This window comes from Zonotrichia albicollis, chromosome 3, assembly GCF_047830755.1.
Source record: "Zonotrichia albicollis isolate bZonAlb1 chromosome 3, bZonAlb1.hap1, whole genome shotgun sequence".
NCBI classification, from domain to species: Eukaryota; Metazoa; Chordata; class Aves; order Passeriformes; family Passerellidae; genus Zonotrichia; species Zonotrichia albicollis.
This window is the reverse complement of record NC_133821.1, coordinates 8,283,409-8,310,387: the sequence shown is the minus strand read 5'-3', so window position 1 is coordinate 8,310,387 and position 26,979 is coordinate 8,283,409. Positions and strand designations below refer to the sequence as shown.

The following is a 26,979-nucleotide window of genomic DNA, read 5'->3' as shown; positions in this document are numbered from 1 at the left end:
GATGACCTTAGAAGGCTTTTGCAGCCTAAAGGACGCTATGGTTCTGGAAAGCCTCAACCCCTGTGGTTTTAACACAGCACCTGGATGCTGACGGAAGGAGGCTGGTCATAGAGCCTGGAGGTCCCTGTCCCACGGGGAGGGAGAGGACAAGGCAGTGTCGCCTGCAGGGAGGGTCTCGTCCCCAGAGGGCAGTCAGGGACTCCATCCCTGCCCGGGGCTCTGGGTGCAGCCTCGGGGTGGACACCTGCCCTCAGGTTTCCCTCTGGGCACCCGGGAAGGGAACCAGGTCCATCCGTGTGGCAGCTCCAGGGCCTGCAGGCTTTGGGGCTTTGCAGCTGTGTGCCTTGTCACAGGGTGGCAGGGACGTGACACTGCCTGGGCACGCTGCTGGCCTGGGATCCTTGCTGCTTTCCTCCTTATCCCATATGGATTTAGCAGCAATCTTCTATCTTTTCTTTAAAACTGTCCTTGGGAGAGTGCAAAGAGAGGGTAATCAGTTACGTCAAAGCCTACATATTTTACCTGTTGGCACTTCAGAGAAAAGACAAAAGCCTGCTTTGCATCCTTCTGCCTGGAAGTCATTGTGACCCAGGGAAGTGAGGAAGGGGCTGGCCGAGGTCACTGAGGCTCTGAGATGGAGGTGAGTTTGCATCCCAGTTTATTGGAACAGAGGCTCATCAGAAGTTTCCTCGGCTGTCTAAGGCACAGAGCCCTGGAGCCCAGTAAGCCTGAGCTGCTGCATGCTTGCTGTGAGCCTGCATCATTGCAGGCTTGGGATGGATTGAAATGTGCTGAGGAAACCGGAGGGAGGGAGAGAGGGAGGGAAATCCTCTGTTAACATGTGCCAGTTCTTCTGTCAGACTCATCACGGCAGGACGGCGTGAAGGCTGAAAGTGTAAGAAGATGTGGAGGGAAGCAGAGAATCTGAAAGGAGCATTGAACGCGCAAGCGCACGAATTTTGCTTTTTGCTTGGACGTAAACTCAGGAGTTGAAAGGAATTTGGGAGTGAGAAGGGACATTTCAGAAGGTGAAGAAGAAAAAGAAGTTGTTGTTGTTGTTACAGGCCTGGCAAAATCTTTTGTTCTAGCTAATAAAAGAAGAAGTTAGTTTAAATAAAAAAAAGAAAAAAAAAACGTAGTTTTTCTTTACCTGACTATTATATTCATTGGTGGTATATGGTGTGTTGTTTTATTTCTTGGTATTATTAACTCAGTGTAAGTTGTTTTTTGAGTGAACTAACTTTCTGGATGGGTTGGTTTGTATTTGAGACAGGATTGATTTCTATAGGTTTCTTTCATAGACTTCTGATGGGTATTACTGGGGTTTTGGTTTTGTTTACTGTATGCATAAACATACAGATTTGGTAGGGCCAGCTGGGCTGCTGGAATTTTGAGTGTGAATTTATTAGATGGCTTTTGTTAAACACAGAATAATTATGTAAGGTAACAGCAAATTACCCAATTACCCAATTTATCTAGCTATGTAACCTTACCACAAAGTTTTATATTTTGCCAGTTTTCTGTTCTTCTGCTCCAAATAGTTGCAAAAAAGAAAGCACTGTTATTTTTGTGAAGAGTTTTCTTCTATAACAAGCCCTTTACTGCCCTTGAATCTCAGTCTGAGAGGCCAAACAGTTGCAGCTGTTCTGAGGGCTTTTATACCTGGTAGGATTTCCCCCCTCCCTTTTCCTGGGTGCCATGGGAACGAGAGGCGGGCACAATCGGGGGTATATTAACCCCAGCCTTGGCCGAGGGGCTTCATTCCCTCTCTGGGATGTGCTGGGGTAAGAGCTCTCCTCTCATTTCAGTGAAGAGGCTCTTTCAGCTCATCTCAGCTTGTTTCCAGCAGGTGTTTCTGGGCATCTAAAGCACCTAGAGGCTTAGAAGAGACTGTGAAGAAAACAGCATGGAATACAGGGAATATTTAGGTTTGTGATTTTGGGTTTTGTGTTTAGGAGTGGTAAGGTGCTTTGGTAATTTTTGGTTTTGCTCTGGTTTTTTTTGGTTGGATTTTTTTGGTGGAATTTTTGGTTTTTTTGGTTTTCTTTTTGCGGTTTTTTGTTGGATTTCCTTGCTTTTTTTGATTTTTTGGTGGTTTCTGTGTTTTCTTTTTGTTTTTGTGGGGATTTAGGTGTTTTTGATTTTTTTTTTTGTTTTTGTGTGTTTTGGGTTTTTTTGTTTGTTTGTTTGTTCTTGGGATTGTTTTTTGGTTTTTTGGGGTTTTATTTCGGGTTATTTTTTTTTTAATTGAGGAGTGCAATTCCCTGACATTCCAAGCTGTGTCAAGCACAACAAATTTTCAGCAGACTCATCATGTCATAAGAGGGATCTGCCCAGTGTCCAAGATGATGTTTGAGATTGAGGCTTCAGGTGAGTTGAGGATTGTGAGTGGGAGAGGGAGGGTGAGCAGGTATCCAGTTAGGAGTTATTGTGGTTGGGGGGAGGTTTGAAGGCAGCAGGGTGAGAAAGGGTGTTTGTTTGTTTATTTGAGTGCTTGCCCCCCCAAGGCTTCTCAGAAGCCTAGCAGAGGCATTCCCATGTCTTAGAGCACACAGAGTCATCCACTGCACTCACAGGAATGCCATTTAACTTTGCCTTTCTCTAACCCAGGTGCCACCCCTAATAAAGGCCACAGGCTTGGAATCAGGATGAAGCTGGAGCCTGAAGGAGCCAGGCACACTCAGGAGAGGGCAAGTAGCTGCCTTACAGGGATTTGGCCCACAAAACTCCGGACTCACACATTGGATTTGGTTTTTATTGGTCAGCTTTATTGTAGCTGACCAAGAGGCTCACAGGCCATCACAAGGCCCTTCAAGGCAGACTCATTTCAGGTGCAACGTGGGTCCACATCATCGATCATCCAAAAGATAATTTGGGGCCCACGGCCTGGAGATGGGAGAATAGTGGGTTGGTAGTTCTTGGGGCATATTTTAAAAATTAGCAAAGGGAAAAGCAAACTCCTCCAAGGGCCTCTTAGGAAAGCTAAAGGGAGAGGCTCTACTTTTGGTGGCAGCTTTCAGGTGGGCAGTGCAGAACAGCTCTGGTTTGTGTCGTGGTTTCCGGTGTGCCGTGCTACCTAGTGTGTCTTTGGGGTCCCTTTTGCCTTCTTCCCTCGAGGCCCTCACCACAAGCATGATGTGTCGTGTTTGATGTCCCCCTGTTTGTCACGTTCTGTGTCACGGGTGTCTGCACACATATGGGTGCCAGAGCTGTTCTGCCCTGCTGCATGGCCAGCTGCAATAGGAGAAGTCCCGGGGACTTGGAATTTGTACTGTGGGGTGTAGTTGGACTCTAGATGGGACTTGTGGATGGACACAGGATATCTGGAGCTCTTCAGTTGTCCTGCAACAGTGTGACTCTTGTCCTAACATTTTTTTCAGATTCTCATGGGTTAAATCTGGGCCAGAGGGCCCAATCCCGTGTGAGGGGATTCCCCCGAGCAGGTGAGGCCCCATTTATCTGTGCAGCAGAAGTGTACATGGTGACTCTGTTAGAGCTCTGTTCTTTGTCTTTCTTTTTAGGAAGTGAATCTGGATATTAGCAGTCAAGGTGAGCCGTGGAGAGAAGTGGTTGTTATTGCTCAGCTCTCAAGAACAACACTTTTTTCATCAGATTCATCGTGTCACAAGAGGGATCTGCCCAGTGTCAAGGATGATGTTAGAGATTGAGGCTTCAGTTGAGTTGAGGATTGTGAGTGGGAGAGGGAGGGTGAGCAGGTATCCAGTTAGGAGTTCTTGGGAGGGGGGTTGCAGGCAGCAGGGTGAGAAAGGGTGTTTATTTGTTTATTTGAGGCCCCCCCCACAAGGCTTCTAGCAGAGGCATTCCCATGTCTTAGAGCACACAGAGTCATCCACTGCACTCACAGGAATGCCATTTAACTTTGCCTTTCTCTAACCCAGGTGCCACCCCTAATAAAGGCCACAGGCTTGGAATCAGGATGAAGCTGGAGCCTGAAGGAGCCAGGCACACTCAGGAGAGGGCAAGTAGCTGCCTTACAGGGATTTGGCCCACAAAACTCCGGACTCACACATTGGATTTGGTTTTCTTTATTGTAGCTGACCGAGAGGCTCACAGGCCATCACGAGGCTCTCTGAAGCAGACTCATTTCAGGTGCAACGTGGATTCCCATCACCGATCATCCAAAAGATAAGTTGGGAGCCACGGCCTGGAGATGGGGGCGTAGTGGGTTGGTAGCTCTTGGGGCATATTTCAAAATTAGCTGAGGGAGAAGCAATCTTCCCTAAGGGCCTCTTAGGACAGCTAAAGGGAGAGGCTCTACTTTTGATGGCAGCTTTCAGGTGGGCAGTGCAGAACAGCTCTGGTTTGTGTCATGGTTTCCGGTGTGCCGTGCTACCTAGTGTGTCTGTGGGGTCCCTTTTGCCTTCTTCCCTCGAGGTCCTCACCACAAGCATGATGTGTCGTGTTTGATGTCCCCCTGTTTGTCACGTTCTGTGTCACGGGTGTCTGCACACATATGGGTGCCAGAGCTGTTCTGCCCTGCTGCATGGCCAGCTGCAATGGGACAAGCCCTGGGGAGTGTAAATTTGTAATGTGGACTGTACTTGGGCTCTAGATGCTATTCCTAGATGGACCTAAGGTGTTTGCAGCTTTTGAGTTATCCTGGTGGTGTTTGACACATGTTCTAACTTTCTTTCAGGTGCAGATGCATTGCATCCATGGCAGAGGGTCAGAGTTAGCAGGTGCCGGGCATTCCTAGGAGCACGGTGAGTAGCAGACTGGTGGGGTTTTGGCCGATGCGGTGCCAAGATCAGGCACTGATGTTTGGTTCTCTTTAATCTAGCTGTCTGAGAGACACCAGCCTGGTGACAGCAGGACCTTCCCAGCTGACGAGGTGGCCTTTCTTTGTACCTGACACGGACTGGCATCCCCAGATGTCTCAGAGATAAGTAGAGGGCTATGACCCACAGAGGGGATGAAAGCAGGGTGCTGGTTTGGGAATTACTGGGAGGGGTTTTTGAGTCCGCTTTGGAGGTGGGGAGTGTCCATGAAGTGGCCCCTTAGGCCCCATAAAAGCAAAGTCTCACTTTTGATCACAGTGCTGTGGTGTTCAGGGCAGAGCAGTCCCGGTGTGTCTGGTGTCACTTGTCTATTGTGCATTATGTGTTGTTTGTGTATCTCCTGTCTTTTACCTTAGCCCTTTGAGGGGCCTGTCAGAAACCTCGGCATCCTTTTTAGCATCTGTGATCTCTGCATTCCTTGGCCTGGCACCCAGGCCAGAGATGCGATTCTGATACCTGTCTGAGCTCCCCAGTCAAAAGTTCTCTCTTTGGAAGCATCCAGTCAGATGTCTTGTCAGGTCTTGTTCTGAGCTGTACGGACAGCTGTGCCCCATCTGGATCCATTATGGTGGATTAGGGCTTGAAAGAATGTGAGGGCCGGTAGAGGATTCTGACTGTAGGAATTTCAGGCATCCATCTTTGCAGTTCTTGGAATCAATCATTCAGTTAGCATCTTCTTCCTCCAGTGTTCTCTGAGCCTCATCAGCTCACCGTCAGTTTGAACTCAGTCATCTCCTTTTGCATTCTCTCAGTCCTTGCAGCCGTTTTCCTTGCCAAGAGATTTCTGTTCCTGTTGTGTCCCCGTTGTGTGTCCTGTCCTGTCTGTCCTGTGTCACGGGTGTCAGCACACATTTGTGCCGGGGCTGCTCTGCCCTGCCGCATAGCCTGGTGCAAAATGAGAGGGCCCGGGTACTTGGAATGTGTAATGTGGGGTGTAGTTGGACTCTAGATGGGATTTGTAGATGGACCCAGGATATCTTGAGCTCTTAAGCTGTCCTGCCGCCCTTTGACTTTTGTCCTGACTTTGTTTCAGATGCACCTCCCTAGGTGACTGCAGTGGTTCTATCGGTTGCGTCTTCTCAAAAGGTGTAGGGGTGAAGAATTCATCTTTCAGAAGTTATCTCCAGTCCTGGCTTATGTTGTATGTACCTATACCATGTGTACCTGTGTTGGATTATACTGTGTGTACTCACATTCTATGTACCTATGTTGGCTTGTACTGTGTGTTCTTACACAGCATGTAAGTGCGTTACCCTATATTGTGTATACTTACCCCCTGTGTACACTTGCACTGTTTGCCTCAGCTGATATTGTCTGTACTTACATTGTGCCACTTATGATCGGAGCTGCCCTGACCTGGCATGTAGTCACAGCTAGGTGGAACAGTTATAAAAACTTTACTGTTCATCTGTCTTTTGTGAGATTTTGGGTAGAAAATTTATTGGTCCAGAGTGGGGTCAAGTCCTAGCCACTCTTTAGCCACTTCCTGTCCTCTCACAGGGCGCCGAGGCTGCTGATTTTCCCGGGATCTGCCATTTACTTCAAGGAGCAGCAGCCAGAAGATGTGTCACAGCACGTTCTTCACCATCTCAGGTAAGGGCCGCAGCGAGCATGTAAGTCAAAAGGGTGTGTGAGCATGTGTGAGGGCACGTGGCTGTGTCTGTCTGTGTCTGCTCGTCTCTGCATGTGTGGGCACATACACAAGGTTAAATCCAGTCATCATATGACTTTTGCTTTTCAGGTTTTGCAACTCATTTTTAAATTTAGAATAAAAAAATCCCCAGCCGCCTTCCCCCCCCCCCCACCCCGCCTGGGTTTTTTTTTTCCTTAGGCTAGAAAAGACCCCAAAAAACCCAGTTAAAAAACCCATCTTGGGGTATTTTTCTGGATTTTTACTCGACCAGAACCAAGATGGGCAAGAAAAACCCTGAAAAAAAAGCAGAAAAACCCCAAGATGGGCAACAACACACCCACACAAAAACCCAGGGAAAAAACTCAAGATGGTCAAGAAAAGACTCAGAAGAATCCCAGAAAAAAACCTCATGATGGGCAAGACCAAACCCAGAAAAAAACCCTAAAAAACCCCAAGATGGGCAAGAAAAACACAGAAAAAAAACCCGAAGATGGGCAAGAAAAAAAAACCAGAAAAAAACCCCAAGACAGACAAGAAAAAACCAACAAAAACCCCAGAAAAATCACAGAAAAAAACCCCAAGATGGACTAGAAAAAAAGCAGCAGAAAGCCCAGAAAAATCCTGGAAAAAAACCCCAAGATAGACCAAAAACAACCCAGAACAAAAATAGGGGAAAAAAAAAAAAAACAGGAAAAAAACCCCAAAAAGGGCAAGAAATAAGCAGGAAAAAAACCCAGGGAACAAACCCCAAGATGGACAAGAAAAAAACCAGTAAAAAACTCAGATTAAAACCCCCAAGACTGGCAAGAAAAAACAAGGAAAAACCCCAAGATGGGCGAAAAACCTGTCGTAAATACGGCCGTAAAGGGCGACTGTCGTAAAAGGCGCCGTAAAGCGCGACTGTCGTAAAGAATGCCGTAAAGGGCGACTGTCGTAAAAGGCGCCGTAAAGCGCGACTGTCGTAAATACGGCCGTAAAGCGCGACTGTCGTAAATACGGCCGTAAAGCGCGACTGTCGTAAATACGGCCGTAAAGCGCGACTGTCGTAAAAGGCGCCGTAAAGCGCGACTGTCGTAAAAGGCGCCGTAAAGCGAGACTGTCGTAAAGAATGCCGTAAAGGGCGACTGTCGTAAAAGGCGCCGTAACGGGCGACTGTCGTAAAGACGGCCGTAAAGCGCGACTGTCGTAAAAGGCGCCCGTAAAGGGCGACTGTCGTAAAGACGGCCGTAAAGGGCGACTGTCGTAAAGACGGCTGTAAAGCGCGACTGTCGTAAAAGGCGCCGTAAAGGGCGACTGTCATAAAGACGGCCGTAAAGGGCGACTGTCGTAAAGACGGCCGTAAAGCGCGACTGTCGTAAAGACGGCCGTAAATCGCGACTGTCGTAAAAGGCGCCGTAAAGAGCGACTGTCGTAAAGACGGCCGTAAAGCGCGACTGTCGTAAAAGGCGCCGTAAAGCGCGACTGTCGTAAAAGGCGCCATAAAGTGCGACTCCCACCACTCCTGCCATTCCCAGGCCGTTTCTTGCTGCTCCTCCACCCCCGCGGGCCCCGCCGCTCAATTCCTCCCGCCAGCGTCACTGTGGCCCCACCCCCTGCGGTCCCACCCTATGGGTGATCCCACCACTTCCACCTTTGCCTGCCTGTTGGTCGCTGCTGCCCCGCCCCCTGCTTGTCCCACCGCTCAATCCCGCCTACCTGCGTCACCGTGCCTCCGCCCCCACCACTTCCTCCCTCCCCTCGTGAGTGCAGCCACTGCTGCTTCCCCCCCGTCTCCCTCGCCCCCTTAGCCGACACATCAGGGCTGTTGTTGCCCCAAGTCCCGTTGCTGCCACTGCATCTCTCCAGTCCCGGCTCTGCCGCTCTCGCCTCTGCGGTGCTGAGCGTGCCTGGCGCAGCCACACTGCCTCCCCAGAGCACCCTATGTTCATTGCTGCGGGAACCCTGCCCCCTCTTCCCGGGCGTTCAGCCCACCCCGAGCTGCCCATGAGGCCTGCGGCAGGGCAGACACTCAGGGCTGACCCCGTCCTTGCCGGTGTTCTGGTGCAATCCCCTGCTCTTGGCACAACACCGCTTGCGCTGAGACCGGGGCGCCCCAGCCCGCTCAGCCACCCCATACCAGCTCCACGATAAACCGCTGGCTGGGCCTTTGCCACGCTGCCGCCGGTCCCCCACCAGCGCCGAACCTGCCGGCCGGGCCAGCAGCCACCTCAGCTCTTGGCGGCTGCACACCGCCCTCCAGCCGCCTCCCGCCACTCCCCCAGGATCATGTCCTGCTGACAAGGCCGCCCTGCCACTGCCCGTTGTAGCTTTCTCGCTCCTGCCGCTGCTGCCGCATGGCGGGCCGAGCCACGCCTTCTCCACCGCAGCCTCCCACTTCAGAGCCACTGCATGCCGCTGTCCGCCCACAGCTGGCATCCCATTGCCCTGGCATGCCGCTTCCGCCACCACCGGGTCTATACACAGCACCACAGCGGGCAAAAACTGCAGCGCCTTGCATGCATCCTTCCGCGTCTCTCCCTCTGCCGGAACTTGAGAAGCTGGGCACGGCCGCATCACCGAGAGATCCTTCCGCAGTGCGTAACCCTGCACAACCAATACCTGATATCCCTAAAAAATCATAAGAAGCAAATATGACTGCAGGGAAAACAAGCTGGAGAGAACAAAAGGTGGTATTGTTATCCTTACCCTCTATTAGAAACATCCACTGTGCTTTGATGCTGGTAGCTGCCAGGGGCTTGTTAGCTCTTTGTAGGCAGGTGTAGGTGTTCACTTGTAGGTTTTTTCTCTGGACAAGTCAATTCAATCTTTGCTAAGCTTATATTTGCAGATTACTCTCTAGCACAGTCCAGCATGACATTTTTGAATGTTGTAAAAAGAAACTATGTTACTTTGAAATTGCTAATGATGAGAAGCTTTAGGGAAAAATAAGATTTCAGTGTTGGGAGATGTGAGAAGAATTTTGTGGGGATGTTAGACTGAAATAAAGCACACTTGAAGCTGGACTGGCACGCTGGCAGATCCCCTATTAAAGAGTAGTGCTTAAATTAACCTGGGGGTTGCCCATTGTTTCTGTAGAAATCAATGTTTCCTGGTCTTCAGAAGTAAGCTGCTTTGAAAAGCTGGAAGATGCAGTATACTGACAATCCCCGTGCTTTGGATTAAAAGTAGATTTCAGAAGGGTGATAGGCTTTTGTCTTTTCCTAGAAGTCGATGTAATCCTATCGAGGAGTTTTTAATACTGTGTTGCCATGTCATCCCTCAGAGCCCTGTCTACTAATCGTCATACAGATACAAAACAAAATATCAGACCCTGTCCCAACCACTTAGAGCGTAGAACACGATTTCCTCGGGCTGTGTGCCATCGGTACTCACCACGGAAGCGAGCCGGGGATGTTGCAGCTGTTGGGAGCAAACCGCTTCTCGTCACACAGAAATGGAATTCGGACGACGCCTCGGCCAGCCCCTCTCTGCCGTCGTCTCCTGAATCTGCAGCAGAGCAGTTCCAGTCCGTCCGGGTACGTGTAATCCAGTTCCTGACGATCTGAGCACACGGAGCAGCGCTCAGCTGCCGTGGGGGGCTCAGGGAAGGCAGAGTGTGCATTGTCATCTTCCTGAACCTACAGACAAATCAAAGTGAGAAGCCACAGGGTGGAAATCAGTCGCATATATGCTAAATAAAAGTTGCAGATTTTTTAAAGAATTGTTTCTGCTTGTTCTTTGTTGTGCTTCTGTGCTTAGAAAACATCCCTACAAAATCAGTTCAATTCATCAGTTGAACCTTTGTTTGCAGACCCTCAATGAGCAGAATTTGTTGCAGACTCAGTGCACACTGCGCTGGAGTGTGAGGAGCTCAGTGCACTGCCGGGAGTATGAGGAGCTCATGTGTGCTACTTTTTGCTTTAGGACGCTCTAAGGTATTTATTCTTTTTGGGATACATGATGAGAATTCCCAAGAGAGGTAGTTATAAGGTATGATATTGGGAAAAAGCCTGTGTGGTTGGAATGTTGTTGCTGTCAAAAGTTAATTTTTTCTTAGCCAGTAGTTAGCTGTTTGCTTTATTTTTGTCGTAGCAGTATTTTATTGTTTAAAAAATTGCTTCAAAATAACTTCAGTGGCTGGCCATCGGTACCTTGTTCAGATTTGCCTATTTGCTTGTAGCTAAAATGTTCACATCTTGTTTATCATTCTATTTAAGAAACTGCTGCCCAGCCAACTAATAACTGAATATCTATCTGTCTGGGACAAGGGGAGAGGATTTAGGTAATGTCTTTGTTTCCAGAAAAAAGTTCCAATGTAGTTTCTAAATAGAGGAGAGGGGGGTGAAGACTCGGGGCTCTGATGCCATTGGGGCACCCCAAGGTCCCCAGGAGAGGAAGCCCCACTGGGGTGCAGGAGCAGGTGTGTTCTCATGTAATATAGAATAAATTATAAATATAAACATGAAAATTATCATCATGAAAATATTTTTAAAAATAGCTAAATAAAGCGGGGGTTTTTTATTTGTCAATAGGCAGGGTTTTGATTATAAAAATTATAAATACAAACAATATAAATGTAGAAATCTAAGTATAGGAATATGTAATAAATAAATACAGATATATATATAAAATTTAAAAACAAGAAAAAATTAGTTGTAGCAGTAGATATGACACATAATATAAATAATAATTTAAATACATTTCTAGAACTTTACCTATATTATATATAATTATTAATACACTGCATCAAAAGAAACTATAAATATAAATGGGAATATAATTATACGAAGTATAAAAATATTTCAATCTCGTTTAAAAGAAGGTGGTTTTTTGTATTTATTTGCTTAGAGACGGGGTTTTTATTTGGAATAATGGAAGTATTATAGAAGTATAAATCTAAATATAGAAATATACAATCTATAGAGAAAGATATTTGTAAAAACACGAGCGAACGACGCCTCCTTCGGCCGAATGGAACGAGCTCAGCCGAAGCAAGGCGAGACCGGCCGAACCTGACGGCCTCGAGCGAACCGAGGCCAGGCTTGCGAGGCTGCCTGAACGGAGCCGAGCTCAGGCGAACCGAGCCCGCTGCTCTCGTGCGCGCTAATTAGCGCGAGTGCGGTCACCGCCTAATGAGCCCCTGTGCCGCCCCGCGCTCCCGGTCGTGTCCGTGCGATGGGCGGGCCGCCCGCGGGACGCGGCAGCAGGAGAGCCCCGAGCCGGGCGCGTTTAACGTGAGGCGGCGCCGCTTGCCCGCCCTTAGGGAGCCGAGCCGAGCCGAGCCGCGCCGAGCGCACAGAGATGCTCCGAGTTCGGCCGAATGAAGCCGAGCCGCGCCGAGCGCACAGAGATGCTCCGAGTTCGGTCGAAGCGAGGCGCGCCGCGCGGATCGCACAGAGCGGCTCCGAGTTCGGCCGAAGCGAGCCGAAGCGGGCCGCGCTGAGCGCACAGAGCGGCTCCGAGTTCGGCTGAATGAAGCCGAGCCGCGCCGAGCGCACAGAGCGGCTCCGAGTTCGGCCGAAGCGAGCCGAAGCGGGCCGCGCTGAGCGCACAGAGCGGCTCCGAGTTCGGCTGAATGAAGCCGCGCCGCGCCGTGCGCACGGAGCGGCTCCGAGTTCGGCTGAATGAAGCCGAGCCGCGCCGAGCGCACAGAGCGGCTCCGAGTTCGGCGGAAGCGAGCCGAAGCGGGCCGCGCTGAGCGCACAGAGCGCCTCCGAGTTCGGCTGAATGAAGCCGAGCCCCGCCGAGCGTACAGAGCGGCTCCGAGTTCGGCCGAAACGAGCCGAACGAGCCGAGTCGCGCCGAGCGCACAGAGCGGCTCCGAGTTCGGCCGAAGCGAGCCGAGCCGCGCCGCGCCGAGCGCACGGAGAGGCTCCGAGTTCGGCCGAAGCGAGCCGAGCCGCGCCGAGCGCACAGAGCGGCTCCGAGTTCGGCCGAATAAAGCCGAGCCGCGCCGAAGAGGCGCATCCAGCCGAATGCAGCCGACAATAGCCGAGTTTAGCCGATTACAGCCCAATTTAGCCGAGCACTTAAGTTATTCTGCAGCCCTTTGACTTTTGTCCTGACTTTTTTTCAGATGCACCTCCTCAGGTGACTGCAGCAGTTCCTTAGGTTCCATCTTCTCAAAGGGTACAGGGCTCAAGAATTCGTCTTCCAGAGAGTTATCTCAAGTCCTGGCTTGTATTGTATCTGCCTATGTTGGCTTATGTTGTATGTACCTCTATTGTGTGTACCTATGCTGGCTTATACTGTATGTACTTATACTGTATGTACCTATGTTGGTTTATACTGTATGTACTTACATTGGATGTACCTATATTGGTTTATATTGTGTGTACCTGTGTTGGTTTATACTGTATGTAAGTGTGTCACCTTATATTGTGTGTACTTACGCTTTGTTTACACTTGCACTGTTTACCTCAGCCTATATTGTGTGTACTTATATTGTACCACTTACGATCAGAGCTGCCCTGCCCGGGCACGTAGTCACAGTTAGGTAGAACAGTTATAGAAATTTTACTCTTCATCTGTCTTTTGTGGGATTTTGGGTAGAAAATTTATCGGTCCAGAGTGGGGACAAGTCCTAGCTGTCAGATAGCCACTCGTTGACCCTTCCTGTTGTCTCACAGGTCCCCGAGGCTGCTGATTTCCCCAGGATCTGCCATTTACTTCAAGGAGCAGCAGCCAGAAGATGTGTCACAGCACATTCTTCAGCGTCTCAGGTAAGGGCCGCAGCGAGCGTGTAAGTGGCAAGAGTGTGTGTGAGGGCACGTGGCTGTGTCTGTCTGTGTCTGCTCATCTCTGCATGTGTGGGCACATGCTGAATGGATTTAACCTTGTGTATATGACTTTTGCTTTTCAGGTTTTGCAACTCATTTTTAAAGTTAGAATAAAAAATCCTCAGCCAGGTTATATTGTATGTACTGACATGGAATGTACCCATGTTGGCTTAAAACCCAGTAAAACAGACGATGATGGGCAAGAAAAAACCCAGAAAAAAACCCCAACAAGATGGGCAAGAAAAAAACCCAGAAAAGAACCCGAAGACGGGCAAGAAAAAACCCAGAAAAAAAACCCGAAGATGGGCATGAAGAAACCCAGAAAAAACCCCCAAGATTGGCAAGAAAAAACCCAGAGAAAACCCAGAAAAACAATTCCAAGAAGGGCAAGAAAAGACCCGGAAAACACCCAGAAAAAATCGCAACCAAAGTATAAATATATAAATGTCTTTCAAATATAGAGAGAATTGTTAAATTATTTAAAATACAAAATAACAGAAATCAATATCTGCATATAAGATCCATAATACAAGTAATACTGTATATATCTTATTATAGTGTATTATAGGAAATAGATATAAAATTGATATAAATTTATTTATGTTTATCATATCTATCATTTGTTATATATTACACCATATTGATATACTATAAGTTTTTTAAAGCAGTTTAACATAAAGGGGGGTTTTGTTTTTTATTTGGCAAAAGCAGGGGTTTTAGTACAAAAATGATAAATACAAATAATATAAAGGTAGAAATCTAAGTATAGAAACAGATCATAAATAGCTAAAGGCTAATATAAAATTAAAAATATAAGATAAAATAAGTTGTAGCAGTAGATATGGTACATAATTTAAAAAATAATTTATTTCTATTATTTCAATAGGACACCTATTATATATCATGATTAATATAATGCTTAAATATAAACTATAAATATAAATGTGAATATAGTCATGCAAGCTATAAATATAAAAATATTTCAATATAGTTTAAAAGAATAGGGCTTTTTTGTATTTGTTTCATTAGTATGGGATTTTTATTTTAAAAAATTAAAATTACATTTCTATCATGCTTTTAACATAGAAATATACAATAAATATAGAAAGATATTTTTAAAACCACAAAATATAAATAAATATAAACAGTAGGAATACACAGAATATATTTTATAAATTACATGCTACATCAATGTCCACTATAAATATGCATGTGAATATAAATACGAAAAATAGGAATATCAAATTGATTTTAATAGGATTTTAAACCAAGGCGGTTTGTTTGGTTCTGGTCGGGTAAAAGACAGGTTTTTGGCATTTATTTCAGAGCAGTTTTTGGCTGGGGTCTCCCCTGTTCTTCTTTGCCGCCTTCGCTGCCCGCAGCCCCGAGGCGCGCTGCGCCCCCGGCTGGGGCGGGCGGCAGTGCTGCCGCCTTGTGGGCAGAGCGCGGTACTGCAGCCCTGCGCCGGCAGGCAGGCGGGAGGCCGCCATGTTGGGAGTGGCGTGTCGCGCGTGTCTCGGACTTTTCGTTGACCTTCTCGAGATGGCGGGGAAGTGGAGGACCCCGGTGGGTGTAAGTGAACTGCCTGCATGGAATACCGACGTCATGGCTGCCCCGACAGATTTTTCTGTGGCGTTTGAAGCGTAGCCGACACATGCTGTGGGCTCAGCGTCGCCGCGAGCGGGCGTATTTCTGCGGGTTGGCGACAGGCATCTGGGTAAACCTGGCCTGTCTGCGTCGGGGTCCTCTCATGCCCGCTCTCCCGCCCTCAGCAAGCCGAGCCGGGCCGAATTGTTCCGAAAAGAGCCGACTTGAGCCGAAGAGCCGAGTGTGGCCGAAAATTGCCGACTTGAGCCGAAGAGCCGAGTGTGGCCGAAAACAGCCGAGTTTACCCGAAGAGCCGAGTGTAGCCGAAAACAGCCGAGTTTACCCGAAGAGCCGAGTGTAGCCGAAAACAGCCGAGTTTACACCAAGAGCCGATGATAGCCGACTGGAATCGATAGCCGAGGGTAGCCGACACTGGCCGCATTTAGACAATGCGCCGAATGTGACCAAGTTTAGCCCAAGCGTGCCGAGTTCTGCCGAAGAGCCGAACCAAGCCGAATTCATCCGAGTTTCATTAAACAGAACCGAACGACGCCGCAGCGCTCTCCCTGCAGGTCTCCGGGGCACACGGCAGGGGGCGCTGTGCCTGCAGCGCGCCGGGACAGACGGCAGGGAGCGCTGGGGCTGCAGTTCGCCGACGCACACAGCAGGGGGCGCTGTATAAAGTAAGTATAAAATATCAACTATCTATAAGAAGGAATAAAAGCTCTATGTCATGTGCAGCAGTAGAAAATTTCAGGCTCCCAGGGAGTAAATAGTTTTCTTTACATCATTTTCGGTTTGCAGTTTTGTTTTACTCCCAGGTAGCCTGAAAGTTTCTAGTGCTGCTTTTTTATTCTAAAGCTAGAAAGGAAAACCAAGATTAGACATACAGGGAAAGAAAGAAAGAAAAGGAAAACAAGAAAATAAGGAAAGGAACTGAAAGGAAGAAAGAAAGAAGGATAGGAAGGCAGGAAGGAAGGAAGGCAGGCAGGCCAAAGGAAAAAAACGAAGGAGGGCAAGGAGAAAGCCAGGGAAAAAAAAAAAAAAAAAAAAAAAAAAGACGAAAAAAAGAAAAAATGAAAAAAAAAAAGAAAAAAAGAGAAGAAAGGAAAAAAAAAAGGATAAAGACTTCGAGATGCGCAAGCAAAAACCCAGAAAAAATCCCCAAGATGGGCAAGAAAAAAACGAGAAAAAACAAAACAAGATGGGCGAGAAAAACCCCGATAAAAGAAAACAGAAAAAAAACCCCAAGATGGGCAAGAAGAAACGAAGACTAGAACCCAAGAAATGCCAGAAAAAGTCAAGGAAAAAGGGAGGAAAAGCCCCAAGAAAGAAGGCAAGAAAGAGAGGCAATAGAGGCCACACAAATGCAAGAAAAAACCCAAGAAATGCCAGGAAAAGGTACGAAAATGGTTTTGCCAGGTGCGATCAAGGTGAGCGGGTTCAGTCTCAGGTACAGGAGATGAACAAGTGTCAGATTAGCTCGGGGCACTGCTGTGCAATGCAGCCGTGACAGGATTTATGTTTAAATATAGTTTAAATAAATTGGGGATTGTTTGGCTTTTATTGGGGTATAGGCTGGAGATTTCATAAAAGGTATAAAAATAGAAATCCAATTATATCCTATATATATCGATATCGATAAATATTTAATATACGTAAATATAATTAAAAGAAATATATTGTGTAAAAAGAATATATCTATTATTATATAAAAAAGTATTCTCTCCAATCTATAAGATATCTATAAATATAATAAATGAAAATTACAAATGTAAATGTGAATAGAATTACGACAAACAAAATTATTTTTAAAATTTTAAGTGTGGTTTAAATAAAGGGCTGTTGGGGGTATCCCGGGGGTGACAGGGAATCCCTGCGTTCTATTTGAAGGGGAATGGGAAAAGTATTCTTGTGGTGTTATGGGTTTGGTTTGAAGGCAGCCACCCCATTTTCAGCACCCTAGGGTTTAAAAGGAGGGGGCAGCCGCGGTGTCCCTCCTTTTCAAGGGTTTGAATGGAGGTGGAAATGGCCCTTTCCCATCAGTCGAAGGCTTTCATTTGAGGAGCGCCCCTTCTTTTGTGCTCTCGTAGGGGACGAACCTGAAGGGGAGAAGACACTTCTTTGCCCTTGTTGAAGGGAGGCGAGCCCCGCCTGCGGCGTCAGTTTCGGGGTTCGGTTGCGGGAAGCTGCAGCTGTGGCAGCGTTTGCAGGGCTGCAATGGGGCCGTGCCGCTGCATCGGAGGGCGCTTGTGGTGCCCGCGGCCCGGCCCGGAACGTTGCCGCTCGGGAGCGGCGCTGGCACGGCCTGGGCAGCTGCCGGGGCGCACGGGGGATTTGGCGCGGCCGGGCCGGCCAAGGGCGGCAGTGGCGGAGCCGCGCCGGTGCGAGCCGAGGGGAGCCGTGCCGGGCCGGCCAAGGGCGGCAGAGGCGGCGCGGGCGCTGCTGCGGCGGCCTGGGCGGTGCCGGCCGCTCCGTCCGCTCCGGGCGCGGGGCTCGGGCGCCGCCGCCACCCCCGGGCCCGGCGCCGGCCCCGCCGGGCAGGGGCAGCGGGCGCGGCTCTCCGGGCCGGCGCCGGCCCCGCGTGGCGGAGGAGCCGCTCTCCTGCCGGGAGCCGCGCTCCGTCCGGGGCCGGCAGCGAGCGCGGGCTTCGGCTGCTCGCAGTGCTGGCGTGGTGCCGTGGTTCGGAGGCGCTTTGTAGGCATTGATTGCATCGTTGTGCTCGGTTTGCAGCGGGTGTACGCTAAGGGCTACGGTGTTCTTCCTGAGTGGTGCGGTTCTCGGTGCCGGTGGGGATGATAAAGGTTCGTTTCGGATTGGGTTTCGTAGTCGGATATGGTTTTTTTTGCCGGGGTATTATGTTTAGAAAGGCGCGCAATGGTTTTTACGGGTCGTAGCGCGAAGCAGCGGTTCGGATTTTAATTCTGTTGAGGTGGCTTTTATTGGCGTGAGCGGGTAGTGTTTGTTTCGGTGGGCTTTTGAGGTAGCGTCGTGTCGTTCATAGCAGCGGGTTTTTAATCTCGACAATTGCATGTGTGTTTATCGTCTTCCAGGGCTTTTATTTATTTGGTTTGTTTGATTGTAGTGTATGTTTTATGGTTGCGGGTAATATGGGAGACATTGTTTATGGTTACGTTTGTCTTTAGTCTTTGTGTTTGTTTCTAGGTGTTATTTTTATTTTGATAGCTTGAGGCACTATGGGTTTATTCAGTTGGGAAAAATATTTTTGTTGCAGATTTAAGTTCATTTGGTTTTTGGGATTATTCTTGTTGTTGGTTTCTTCATTTTCTTTTTTGTTGTTGTTGTTGTCTTTTAATGTATTTGAGTATGGTTTATCAGGGTTTTTTTTGGGAACATGGGTATTTATATGGTGGGTTTTTAAAGTATTTTTTTACTAGGGTAGTTAATTTCTTAGTTTTTAGCGGTTGAGATGTTTTCCATTTTGTTAATTAGTTCAGTTTTTAAAGTTATTTTTACAGAGGATTGTTTATTCTTTGAGTTAGTGTAGAGGTAGAATTTTGTCGGTTTTTTTTTTTTTAGTAATGTTCAGGGTGAGTGGCACTGTCTGGAGTTTAGAAGATTGGTTTGACTTTTTTTTTAGTACCTTTTGTAATTTGCTGTTTTTTCTTTTGGTTCCATTTTTCGGTCGTGATGAGAATTGTTATTGACAAGAGTGTTCTTTGTTTTTTCTCTGACGCTTGTTTGGCTGTTGGAGGTGTCTCGATGATTTTGGAAGATATTGGTGAGAGCTGAGCAATATTTGTGTTGATGCTGTGGCCATTGCCAAGCACCCACACTGTGCAAATCCCACAGGTAAGCCAAGGACCTTCTATTAGTCTCAAGCTGGCATTTTTTACAAGCATAAAAATTCTGTTTTAAAACAATGTTCATTCACCTGTTTTCAAAGGCTGCCAAATGGGCACATTGCAAAGAAGAGAGAGAGATGGTGTGACATTCCAAATTAAATTCCTGCCATCTGGGAGGAGAGTAATGGCTTTCAGCTTAGCAGGCCAGGAGGTTCATAAAGCAGCCCAGAAGTTTGACAGGGCATTTCTACCTTCAGGAGCAACAGAATTTTACTGGTCAACTTTGAATGATCTTCTGCTGCATTATAATGCACCTGCCAAAAGGTTTAACTAATGTTATGTTTTCTGAGCATACACATATTGACTTTTCTTATAACCTTTACCAGCAAAATCATGCATGAAAGCTCTCTGAACATACGCTAAAAAATTTTCAAAAAACACTCTACTCCCTTTCTTATATCCTACACACTTGTGGCATATTTAGCAAAAATATTTGTGGCTGCACAGCATTTTGATAAATGCCCAAGTGTCAGCATGAAAGCCTAGTACAAAAAAGACCCAATGTGGGGGTTGCCTGTGGGCTGACGCACAAGGTAACAGTGGCTTAACAAACTATTGTGAACCTATCTGAGACATCCATTTGTGGGGACACCTTCCACAGGAGCACATAGGAGATGGGGAGGATGGATCAGCACACGGATATTGGGAGATGCTTGGTGGACATGCAGCAGCATGTTAAGCTGCCAAAGCATGATTTTGTGTCTGAGCCCAATTGCATAACCCGTGCTAGGTTAATGTGCAGAGGTTTTCTGAAGCCCATCTGCTTATATGAGTATAAGGTGGTGATGTCAGGTATTAAACATCAGACAGCAGCTCTAGAGTCCTTTTATCTTGTCTTCATATTACACTGTGTGTAGGGACTCCATCTGCAATGATGACTTTGCCTTGTTAGACACACAAGAAAGCCCATGGGGGCAGATGACAGTCCCTGGCTTAAGGGACTTGAACAAAAGAGGCAAAAAGGCAGCAGGTGGAATTGCCTCATCTAACTTCAACCATTTAAAAACAGCTTGGAGCCTGGTTAGTTACTTAGGCCCTCTTCAGAGACAAATAATCTTGTACTTGGAGGGGACATTTTTCTCAGCTGTCTTAGACACTGCTTTTACCTGAGATGAATGTCTCTTCCTCCAGGTTCTGTAAATATAGGAAGAGCCCAGAGAATTATCTTGACACCCAGCCCTTGCAGGACTGAGAGTTAGGTAAGATATCTCTACAAGCAAAAACATGAAATGCAGACATTACCCCCATGCAGCTGACAGAGAGCTGGGCACAGGGATAACACCATCAGCTGCCAGGGAGATGTGCACTTGTCCCAGACCTGAGCCCACATCCTTTGAGGAAAAAAGCTTCAGGTTGTTCTTCTAGCCCTTAGGGCATGGGAAAAGGCAGTTCCACAGAGCTGCAGGAGCCAGGTCTCCCTCTCACCATGGAGCTTCTTCTGCCACTCAGTCCTCAAGCGGAGTCACAAGAGTCCCTGCTGTGCCTGCAGTTCTCTGTGAAGGATTTCCCATTTCACACACCAAATGCATGGTTGGCTCCCCACGAGCAGAATAATTCATTATGTTTAGTAAACCAGGAGCTCGGATGCATAATGCTAACCACTATTAACCATGGATCAGTTACTAAAAAACAAGACAGTTGATTTCAAGAAAAAGAATAATGAGTAACTGCAACATTACTTACAATTAATTACCGTGATTGTCAGTTACAAACAATTACAAGCCATTTTTTTGGTTTTAATGTCACTGTTGATGGCCACTGTTGATGCTAGCCGTGCTGGGAACTCCCTAAGCCATGTGCTGCCTAGTTCACTGCTTTGTGGACTCACATTCAGGGAGCCATTTGGTCTGCAAACTTGCTAGATTGTCTGTAAACACAGTGAAAGGAGACAGGTATTGCATGAAACTCAGAGAGTGCACCTGCATGCTAATGAGTTAAATGTCATGACAGAAACGCAGGACCAACAATTCATGCTGCCCTTTAGAAAGGAGGAGATTTACTTCTGCAGCATTTCAAACAGAAAAATATAGTGTAACTTCTTGTGTCAATACTTAATTTATTTTGTAACAAATAACTGGTGTATTACTTACACTTCTCGTTTAATCCACAGTTCTGCTTTTCACAGGTTCTCCCTGCCCTAGAGGTTCTGTACCAGTCGGATTTGTTAAAATATTTGCTATGTGAGGTTTCTATACACTTAAAGTTCCATAACAATGAAGACGTTTGTATCAAGGAACAGCTTTCATTCCCCTCCAAATACCCCCAAGTTATTTATTTTGCTATTTTTGGTTTTATGTTACCTCAGACTAAGGGATTTCCAATATCAGTAAAGAACAAACTGAAGACAGTATGAGCTATAATGCATATAGCTTATTTTTTTCTTTTTTAATCTGCATTGCACCCGTGATAAAAATCAACAATGCCATTAAAATAAGGGCTAAGATTGCAGTCAAACTTTGATACTCCCACTGAAGTTAGGAATTACAGCAACACAGAGCACACAAGACACGCATCAGTATAAATGGAGCTGTGGATTACAGCATATGACATTGCAGCTTATTTGCAAGCTGATTTCAGATTTCTGCAATGCAGATCCAAAGAATCAGAAGAGAAACTTTCTTTTACTCCTACAGTTTGAGTCTGATTCACTCTGGCAGTGATTGAGAATTATCATAAGATGGCTGTTTGAGCATCCATGTAAAATGAGATGGATTTAGTTTATTTACGTGGTGGGCCTATCCTTCATAACTGATGATGTGCCTGCAGCACAGAATAACATCTCACAGATGATACAAACTGGTTCTGATGGGTGAATTTCTAAGTTTTTATAATACTGTAAAAGAAAGGACTATTCTCCTCAAGCTCCATTCATGCATAACCTCAGAGGACTTCAGTTATGTTTCACCAGCAAATGCCATGGAAACATCACTGTGCCTGTCAGGTTAGCCTGTCCCACCAAAGCCTTTCACAAAATGGAGAGGGCAGAGAAGTGAAACTATCTAATCACCCATCCAGCTTGATGCTTAAGCCACCAAGCCATTCTTCAAAAATAACTAGTGTAAATTCTTACCATTTCAGTTTAAAGAATGTATTACATGTGCCCCATCCCTATGTGGCCACTGTCTCATAATGCAGGTTTTGGAAGGGCAGATCCAAGCCAGACCTTATAGAGCCAGCAGAATCTAAGTGCCTGAGCAGGTTGTTTTTTGTCTGCCCTTCAGTTATCATGTCCTCTTCAGCTCACCATTTTCTCTCCAGGACCACACCAAGCCCCGGATCTCACAGAGAAGTGCAGTTTTGTTAGATAGCTAAATGGCCTTTATCCCAGCCATTTTCCTTATTTCATGAAGGACAAGAGAAGGCACCAAGAACCTTTACAACGCCACAGAGACAGTGACCCTGAAGTGCAGCCCAGGCAGAGCAGAAGCAGAATGTCTACCTGCTCTGGGAAGGCACCATTTCCCACATGGTGAAACGATGGGCAAAGGAAGTTCATGACCACTGGCCCCACGCTGGCTGTTCTACAAGAGGTGGAGACTCCAGGACGGGTCACCTTGCCTTTGCTGTGCTTCCTCCCCTTCCCTCCTGGCACAACAGGGGAAGGAATGGGGCAGGGTATAAATATGAAACTATTTTTCCTAAATCTTTTCATAGTACTTTCCATATGACTAGTCTATGGCGCCCCCATCCATCCTATGCTTCCATGATGTCTGAAGCACTTCTCTTCTGGAAGGAGAAAAGAAAGGGGAAAGTTCTCAGACATTTCTGAGGTTCAGAGACAACTTGTTGTAGCACGTACTCTTTCTGCTACATTCAGATTTCAGAGGACAGAGAATTTCCAGCAAGCAGGGCCCCATTTTGCTCCCTTTGCTGTGAGGGGAGGGAATTGTTGAAGGAAGCAAAAATCTCATCTCTGCTCCTGAGAGGGTACTAAAATCCTCTCCAGTAGAGGTGCACAATTATTTACAGGCCTTTAACAATGCAAACTCTGGTAGATAAATGCACACTGAAGGCTTTTAAGAGTGAACATTATTGAACCACTGGGCTGACAACTCAAAGCAGCGATAGTCTGTTGTGTAAATACATGCACAGGGACCATTCCAGGTCCTCTTTTAACACTCTCAGCATGCAAAGAGAGTGCTTCAACACCCAGTGTGAGATGATCATTTCCGATTCTCTCGTTTAGAGAATTCCCCAAAGGTGGCCCTGGACCATCTATTTTTTGGAGCAATGTCAGCAGCATGCACATTATGTCTGTAAAGAATGACGCCGTTACTGAATCACAGAAACAAGAAAGACGTCTAATACACTCAGCCCAGAAGGAGACAAAACTATTGTTACCAGCCAGAAATAAATCTCAAACACAGCAGCTTTATAGATCTAGTGGAAATACAGACATTGTCTCTGATATGTAATAGCTGTGCAGATGGAGAAATCTCCTTAGTGGCTTTTACTGCTTCTCTGGAAAATGGGGCATGACTGTCCCTCAGCTGGGTTTGCTCACAGGCAGCCTGTGCCTCCCTGCTCTCCCTCCCCTTGCTCACTGTCGTGGCTGGCAGTGGTCCCAGGAGACACGTGCTCTGCTGCTTTGCTGCCTTACTGAAACAAACCCCGGTACAAAGGCCCTGCAAGCAGCTGAGAACCTCAATATTTCTCCCCTCTGTTTGCCCCTCAAAACCAGACCTAGGCTAATTAGGCCTTGGAAATAGTGCAAATTGCATAGGACTGTGGCCCTAGACAGCTCCTGTACTCCTGCCTACTCGGTGCCTAAAAGGGCAGCCTAATTAATTGGCTGTATTGAGTCTCTTCCTGGGTGCAGGGTGTTGATGAATTAGCTAATAAAAACAGGAGAGAATCTAGCACTTAGAGAAAATGACAATATCAGGAGTAGGCAGGGTGCTTTGTGTTACGTGTCACAACTCATCACAGAGAGCAGTGGCTGATATCTTTATTAGCTCTTAACTTGGTATACGGTCCCGTGTGTGTGCATGTGTATGTGCCTCTCCCTGGGCCCTGAGGATAAAAAGGAAAGACCAGATATGTAGAAGGTAATTTGAACACCTTAATATAGTACACAGTATTTCTGTATCCTATTGACGGGAAAACTATTGTAAAATAGATGCTAGAGAGTTTTAAAGTGTTTTACTATACATGGACAACTGTATGCTTTCCATGTATAGTAAACAGACAACTGCTCCCAACTGCGTGTAAACAGCTTTGGAAAGAATTATGTTTTCATGTTATTTTACTGAAATTCTTTTTAAAAGGACATATTTGTAAGTATTTGGCTTTTAAAAAAGCTTTTACTGATTCTGATGGTATAATGAGGTCAAGCTGCAATCTTACAGGCAAATACAGTATAAATGAAATAATGAAAACTAATTTCAACCATTTCCTGTAGAGCATAACAGGTAGAATATATCACCTCCAAATGCAGAAAGAAAATGATCAGGAAAGACTTTGCTCATGTAAGACCCACTGCAGAGCTAAAGGAAAGGGTACGTGCTGCTTTTGTAAAATGTCAGAAATCCATTTCACAGTGTTAATGATCTCTCAATGCCCACTTCATATTTAATCAGTGAGCTACTAACATTGCCTGTAAAAAATAACCTGTCTTTGATTTGTATCATATCTGTATGTTGTTCATTTGGGAGAATCAAGTATAGATGAGAAAATTTCTAAAGTCTAAACAATGGGACTACTGAAAGCTAAGCATACATGGAACTGTTCTGTGGGGTTAAAGAAAGACTGAGTATTCACTCCAGCTGTGAATTCATCTGGCTGTGTCATCTGCTCTGGTGCCATTTTAGCCTGTTATACAGCAAAAAGCTTCCACATACATATCTCCTCCCATTCTCAATTAGTTTACCAAGGACCTTGCTCCCAACCTTCACTGATTCCCATAAGAGCCAATTCTCTTATTTTCAAAGGTTTTTCTGTCTCTTTTATTAATCTATTTGTTTCTGCAAGTGAATTACTGCAAGCCTAAACTAAAACCACACCTGTTTCAGTAGACACAGTGCAAGCCTCTTCTTACAGCTCTGCAGATTTATTTCCATATTGACCTAATTAACATTTCTTCTGTTTAACTTTTCAGTGCCCATACAGCAAGATGAAGTTAGCTAAACACCATGAGGGATCCATGGTGTTACCTCAGCCAAGATCAGCAAACTTGTTTAACCACTAACCTCAAGTAGGAACAAGTCTCATATTTTGAAATAAAAAGACTTAAGAAATTTGTGCTCTGATTCTTTGAAGCATGTGAATTTGCTTAACAGAAAGAATGATAAGACAGTCTTATAAAACCAAAGGTTTCTGATAGAATAGCCTTCTTATTCAGGCTCTGTTCCCAGAAATGCAGTAGCTCTGATACTGTAAGTTTTAATATCAGTTCATGATGTGCTTCCCCTCCACTTCTTTTTTTAAAAATTTTGGAACCTCTTTCTAAAGCTTAAGATTTAATCTGTAAATTATTTTTAAACAGAACTGTGGTGATTGATGCAATATTGGAGACTGCATGGATTTTAGGATTTTTCCTCTGTTAGATGTTGTCTTAGAGCAGCATCTAGTGGCACAATAGCTCTGCACCTTGCAAAATAACTTGTGATGCAAGAGATGTTACTATGATAATTACCTATGACAGTTTTACACACACACTCTCTCTGCAGGAGACATTATCCCCAGCCATTCTGAGGTACCTCTTACACACCTTTGCAGAATTTTTATTATATTCAGAGTGTAATCATTAAAAATCTGAACTTAGACCCTCAAGGTGACAAGAGGAACAGTTGAGCACATTACTTTGCTTTTCACAGCTGCACCTATGTGAAAACTCTGCTTCTTTTGTCTTAGTTCATCCAGAAGTGTGTTTTCTGAATAAGTTTGTGCATTCAAAAGGGAAAATATACATTAACATTCTTTCCTGATGCAGCATTCAACTTCTGTATTTGTACAGCTAGGAACTAAAGATTTGTCACCCTGACTGAAGCAGTTAATTGTTACTTATTTCTGTGGTCTCCTTGATTTCAATAGGAATCAATCCTATTCAACTGATTTCACATTGAATCAATTTCAATTATGTACTTAGGGAGTTGTAGTTGAGCCTGAGAGTATTGTGGCAAAATTGCTTTGGTCTCTTTGAGTTGTTTTCCAAACACTCTCAGAACAAAACCCACACTGTAAGTTATTCTGGTTTAGTCTATACTCTCTGAAGAAGAAAGAAATTATTATGGTTTTAGACACATTCAAGTACCACTCAGGAACTAAAATCTAAGAGAACTTACATTTATTTACTTGCATTTTCTGCAGATTAAATAGAATTCCAATTTAATAAAATTTCTATTTACATTTACAGTACTTTGACACAAAAAATAAGTTCAAGTATCTGACAATGAACAAAAAAAATCACTTAGTATTTTAATAAATAAAATTTAAATTAAGAAATAGTAGTGTGTAGATGTAATATATCATTTGCATTTATTTGCAAATTGACATCAATTTAATTAACAACAAAAAAGATTAATTATTTCTGAAGAAAATAATTTGAAAGAAAAAATAACAACAATGAAAGACTGAAACTAGTAATTACTTTAATAAGATTGTTTTGCTCATGACAGAAATTGGGCTGAAAACACATGGTGTATAAATTCCTATCTAAATGTGTTATAGATACTATTTTTAAGCAACAGTATTGCTTTTTTTGTTAATTTTTAAGTTTCTTCAGCTCAAACAGCCCAAAAAATTCTTAAGAGCACATCTATGTGTTTAATTCAAACTAAAGAACCCACTACAAACATCACACCTAAGAAACACTGGACAGTGCCTGAAGGGGGATCAAGAGGTGAAAACAGGTACCACACCTACAGAAACCCTCAAAATAAAGAGGAGGCTGCAGATCCATTTCTCCACCATAGGATTTCAAGTGAGCAATGCATGAGGGAAGGAGAGTGAGCTCATTCAATTCACTAGCAAGTTCAGCTTTGATGGGCACTCCTCAAAAATAAGCAAGGCATGCTTTCATTGTAAATTTATCTGAATTGCTAACTAAACAATATTTTTAAACCACAATATATTGTTGAATCCAGCACAGATCCAATTATAAGCTCTATGTCCTCCACATCATTCTGGCATGCTACATGGTTTCTGTGAAATTTGGGAAAAGATGTCCAGTTCCACCTCATGCACATATTGGGGGGTATATTTAAAGATAGGCAATAAGTCTATCCTGTGATGAAAAGCATTATTGATACCAAAAATTTTTAGCCACATAATTTAAACAACTATTTGTTCTCAAGTCTGACCAATAGGCAGTGGAGAGAGAAACAGGTTTTTTCTGA

The 26,979-nt window shown here is 45.5% G+C and overlaps 1 protein-coding gene and 1 long non-coding RNA gene across 6 annotated transcripts in view; both read left to right on the top strand.

Annotated features, from left to right (window-relative positions):
* LOC113459243 (uncharacterized) overlaps positions 1 to 1,157 on the top strand; it is a 47,115-nt gene extending 45,958 nt beyond the window's left edge. Inside the window, exon 17 of the long non-coding RNA XR_012579348.1 lies at positions 538 to 1,157. This is a non-coding gene — a long non-coding RNA (uncharacterized LOC113459243). The remainder of the gene's footprint in view (positions 1 to 537) is intronic.
* Positions 1,158 to 1,685: 528 nt separating this feature from the next.
* On the top strand, positions 1,686 to 18,517 carry LOC141728445 (uncharacterized). 5 transcript variants are annotated; one of them, XM_074536571.1, is made up of 11 exons: positions 1,706 to 1,928; positions 2,307 to 2,370; positions 2,611 to 2,690; positions 3,381 to 3,443; positions 3,522 to 3,549; positions 3,900 to 3,979; positions 4,056 to 4,724; positions 4,802 to 4,852; positions 5,833 to 5,940; positions 6,300 to 6,392; positions 9,695 to 10,140. In XM_074536571.1, the coding sequence occupies exons 9-11, from the start codon at positions 5,936 to 5,938 to the stop codon at positions 9,975 to 9,977; spliced, it is 381 nt and encodes a 126-aa protein (XP_074392672.1). In that variant the 5' UTR covers positions 1,706 to 1,928; positions 2,307 to 2,370; positions 2,611 to 2,690; positions 3,381 to 3,443; positions 3,522 to 3,549; positions 3,900 to 3,979; positions 4,056 to 4,724; positions 4,802 to 4,852; positions 5,833 to 5,935; the 3' UTR covers positions 9,978 to 10,140. The 5 variants fall into 5 exon arrangements, 4 of the variants coding, with proteins under 4 accessions (XP_074392669.1, XP_074392672.1, XP_074392671.1 ...); XM_074536570.1 differs by having other exon boundaries at positions 1,708 to 1,928; positions 4,056 to 4,110; positions 4,658 to 4,724; positions 4,802 to 5,940; positions 9,695 to 10,139; XM_074536569.1 differs by having other exon boundaries at positions 1,708 to 1,928; positions 2,304 to 2,370; positions 4,802 to 5,940; positions 9,695 to 10,139.
* The last annotated feature ends 8,462 nt before the right edge of the window (positions 18,518 to 26,979 follow it).

Bases quoted from the DNA above. Each gene is read 5' to 3' on its own strand.
- LOC141728445 (XM_074536568.1), top strand. From the start codon at position 2,346: ATGATGTTTGAGATTGAGGCTTCAG. The intron at 4,725-4,801 runs GTGAGTAGCAGA...TCTTTAATCTAG, and splicing joins CGGGCATTCCTAGGAGCACG to CTGTCTGAGAGACACCAGCC. The intron at 13,134-13,273 runs GTAAGGGCCGCA...TTTGCTTTTCAG, and splicing joins CACATTCTTCAGCGTCTCAG to GTTTTGCAACTCATTTTTAA.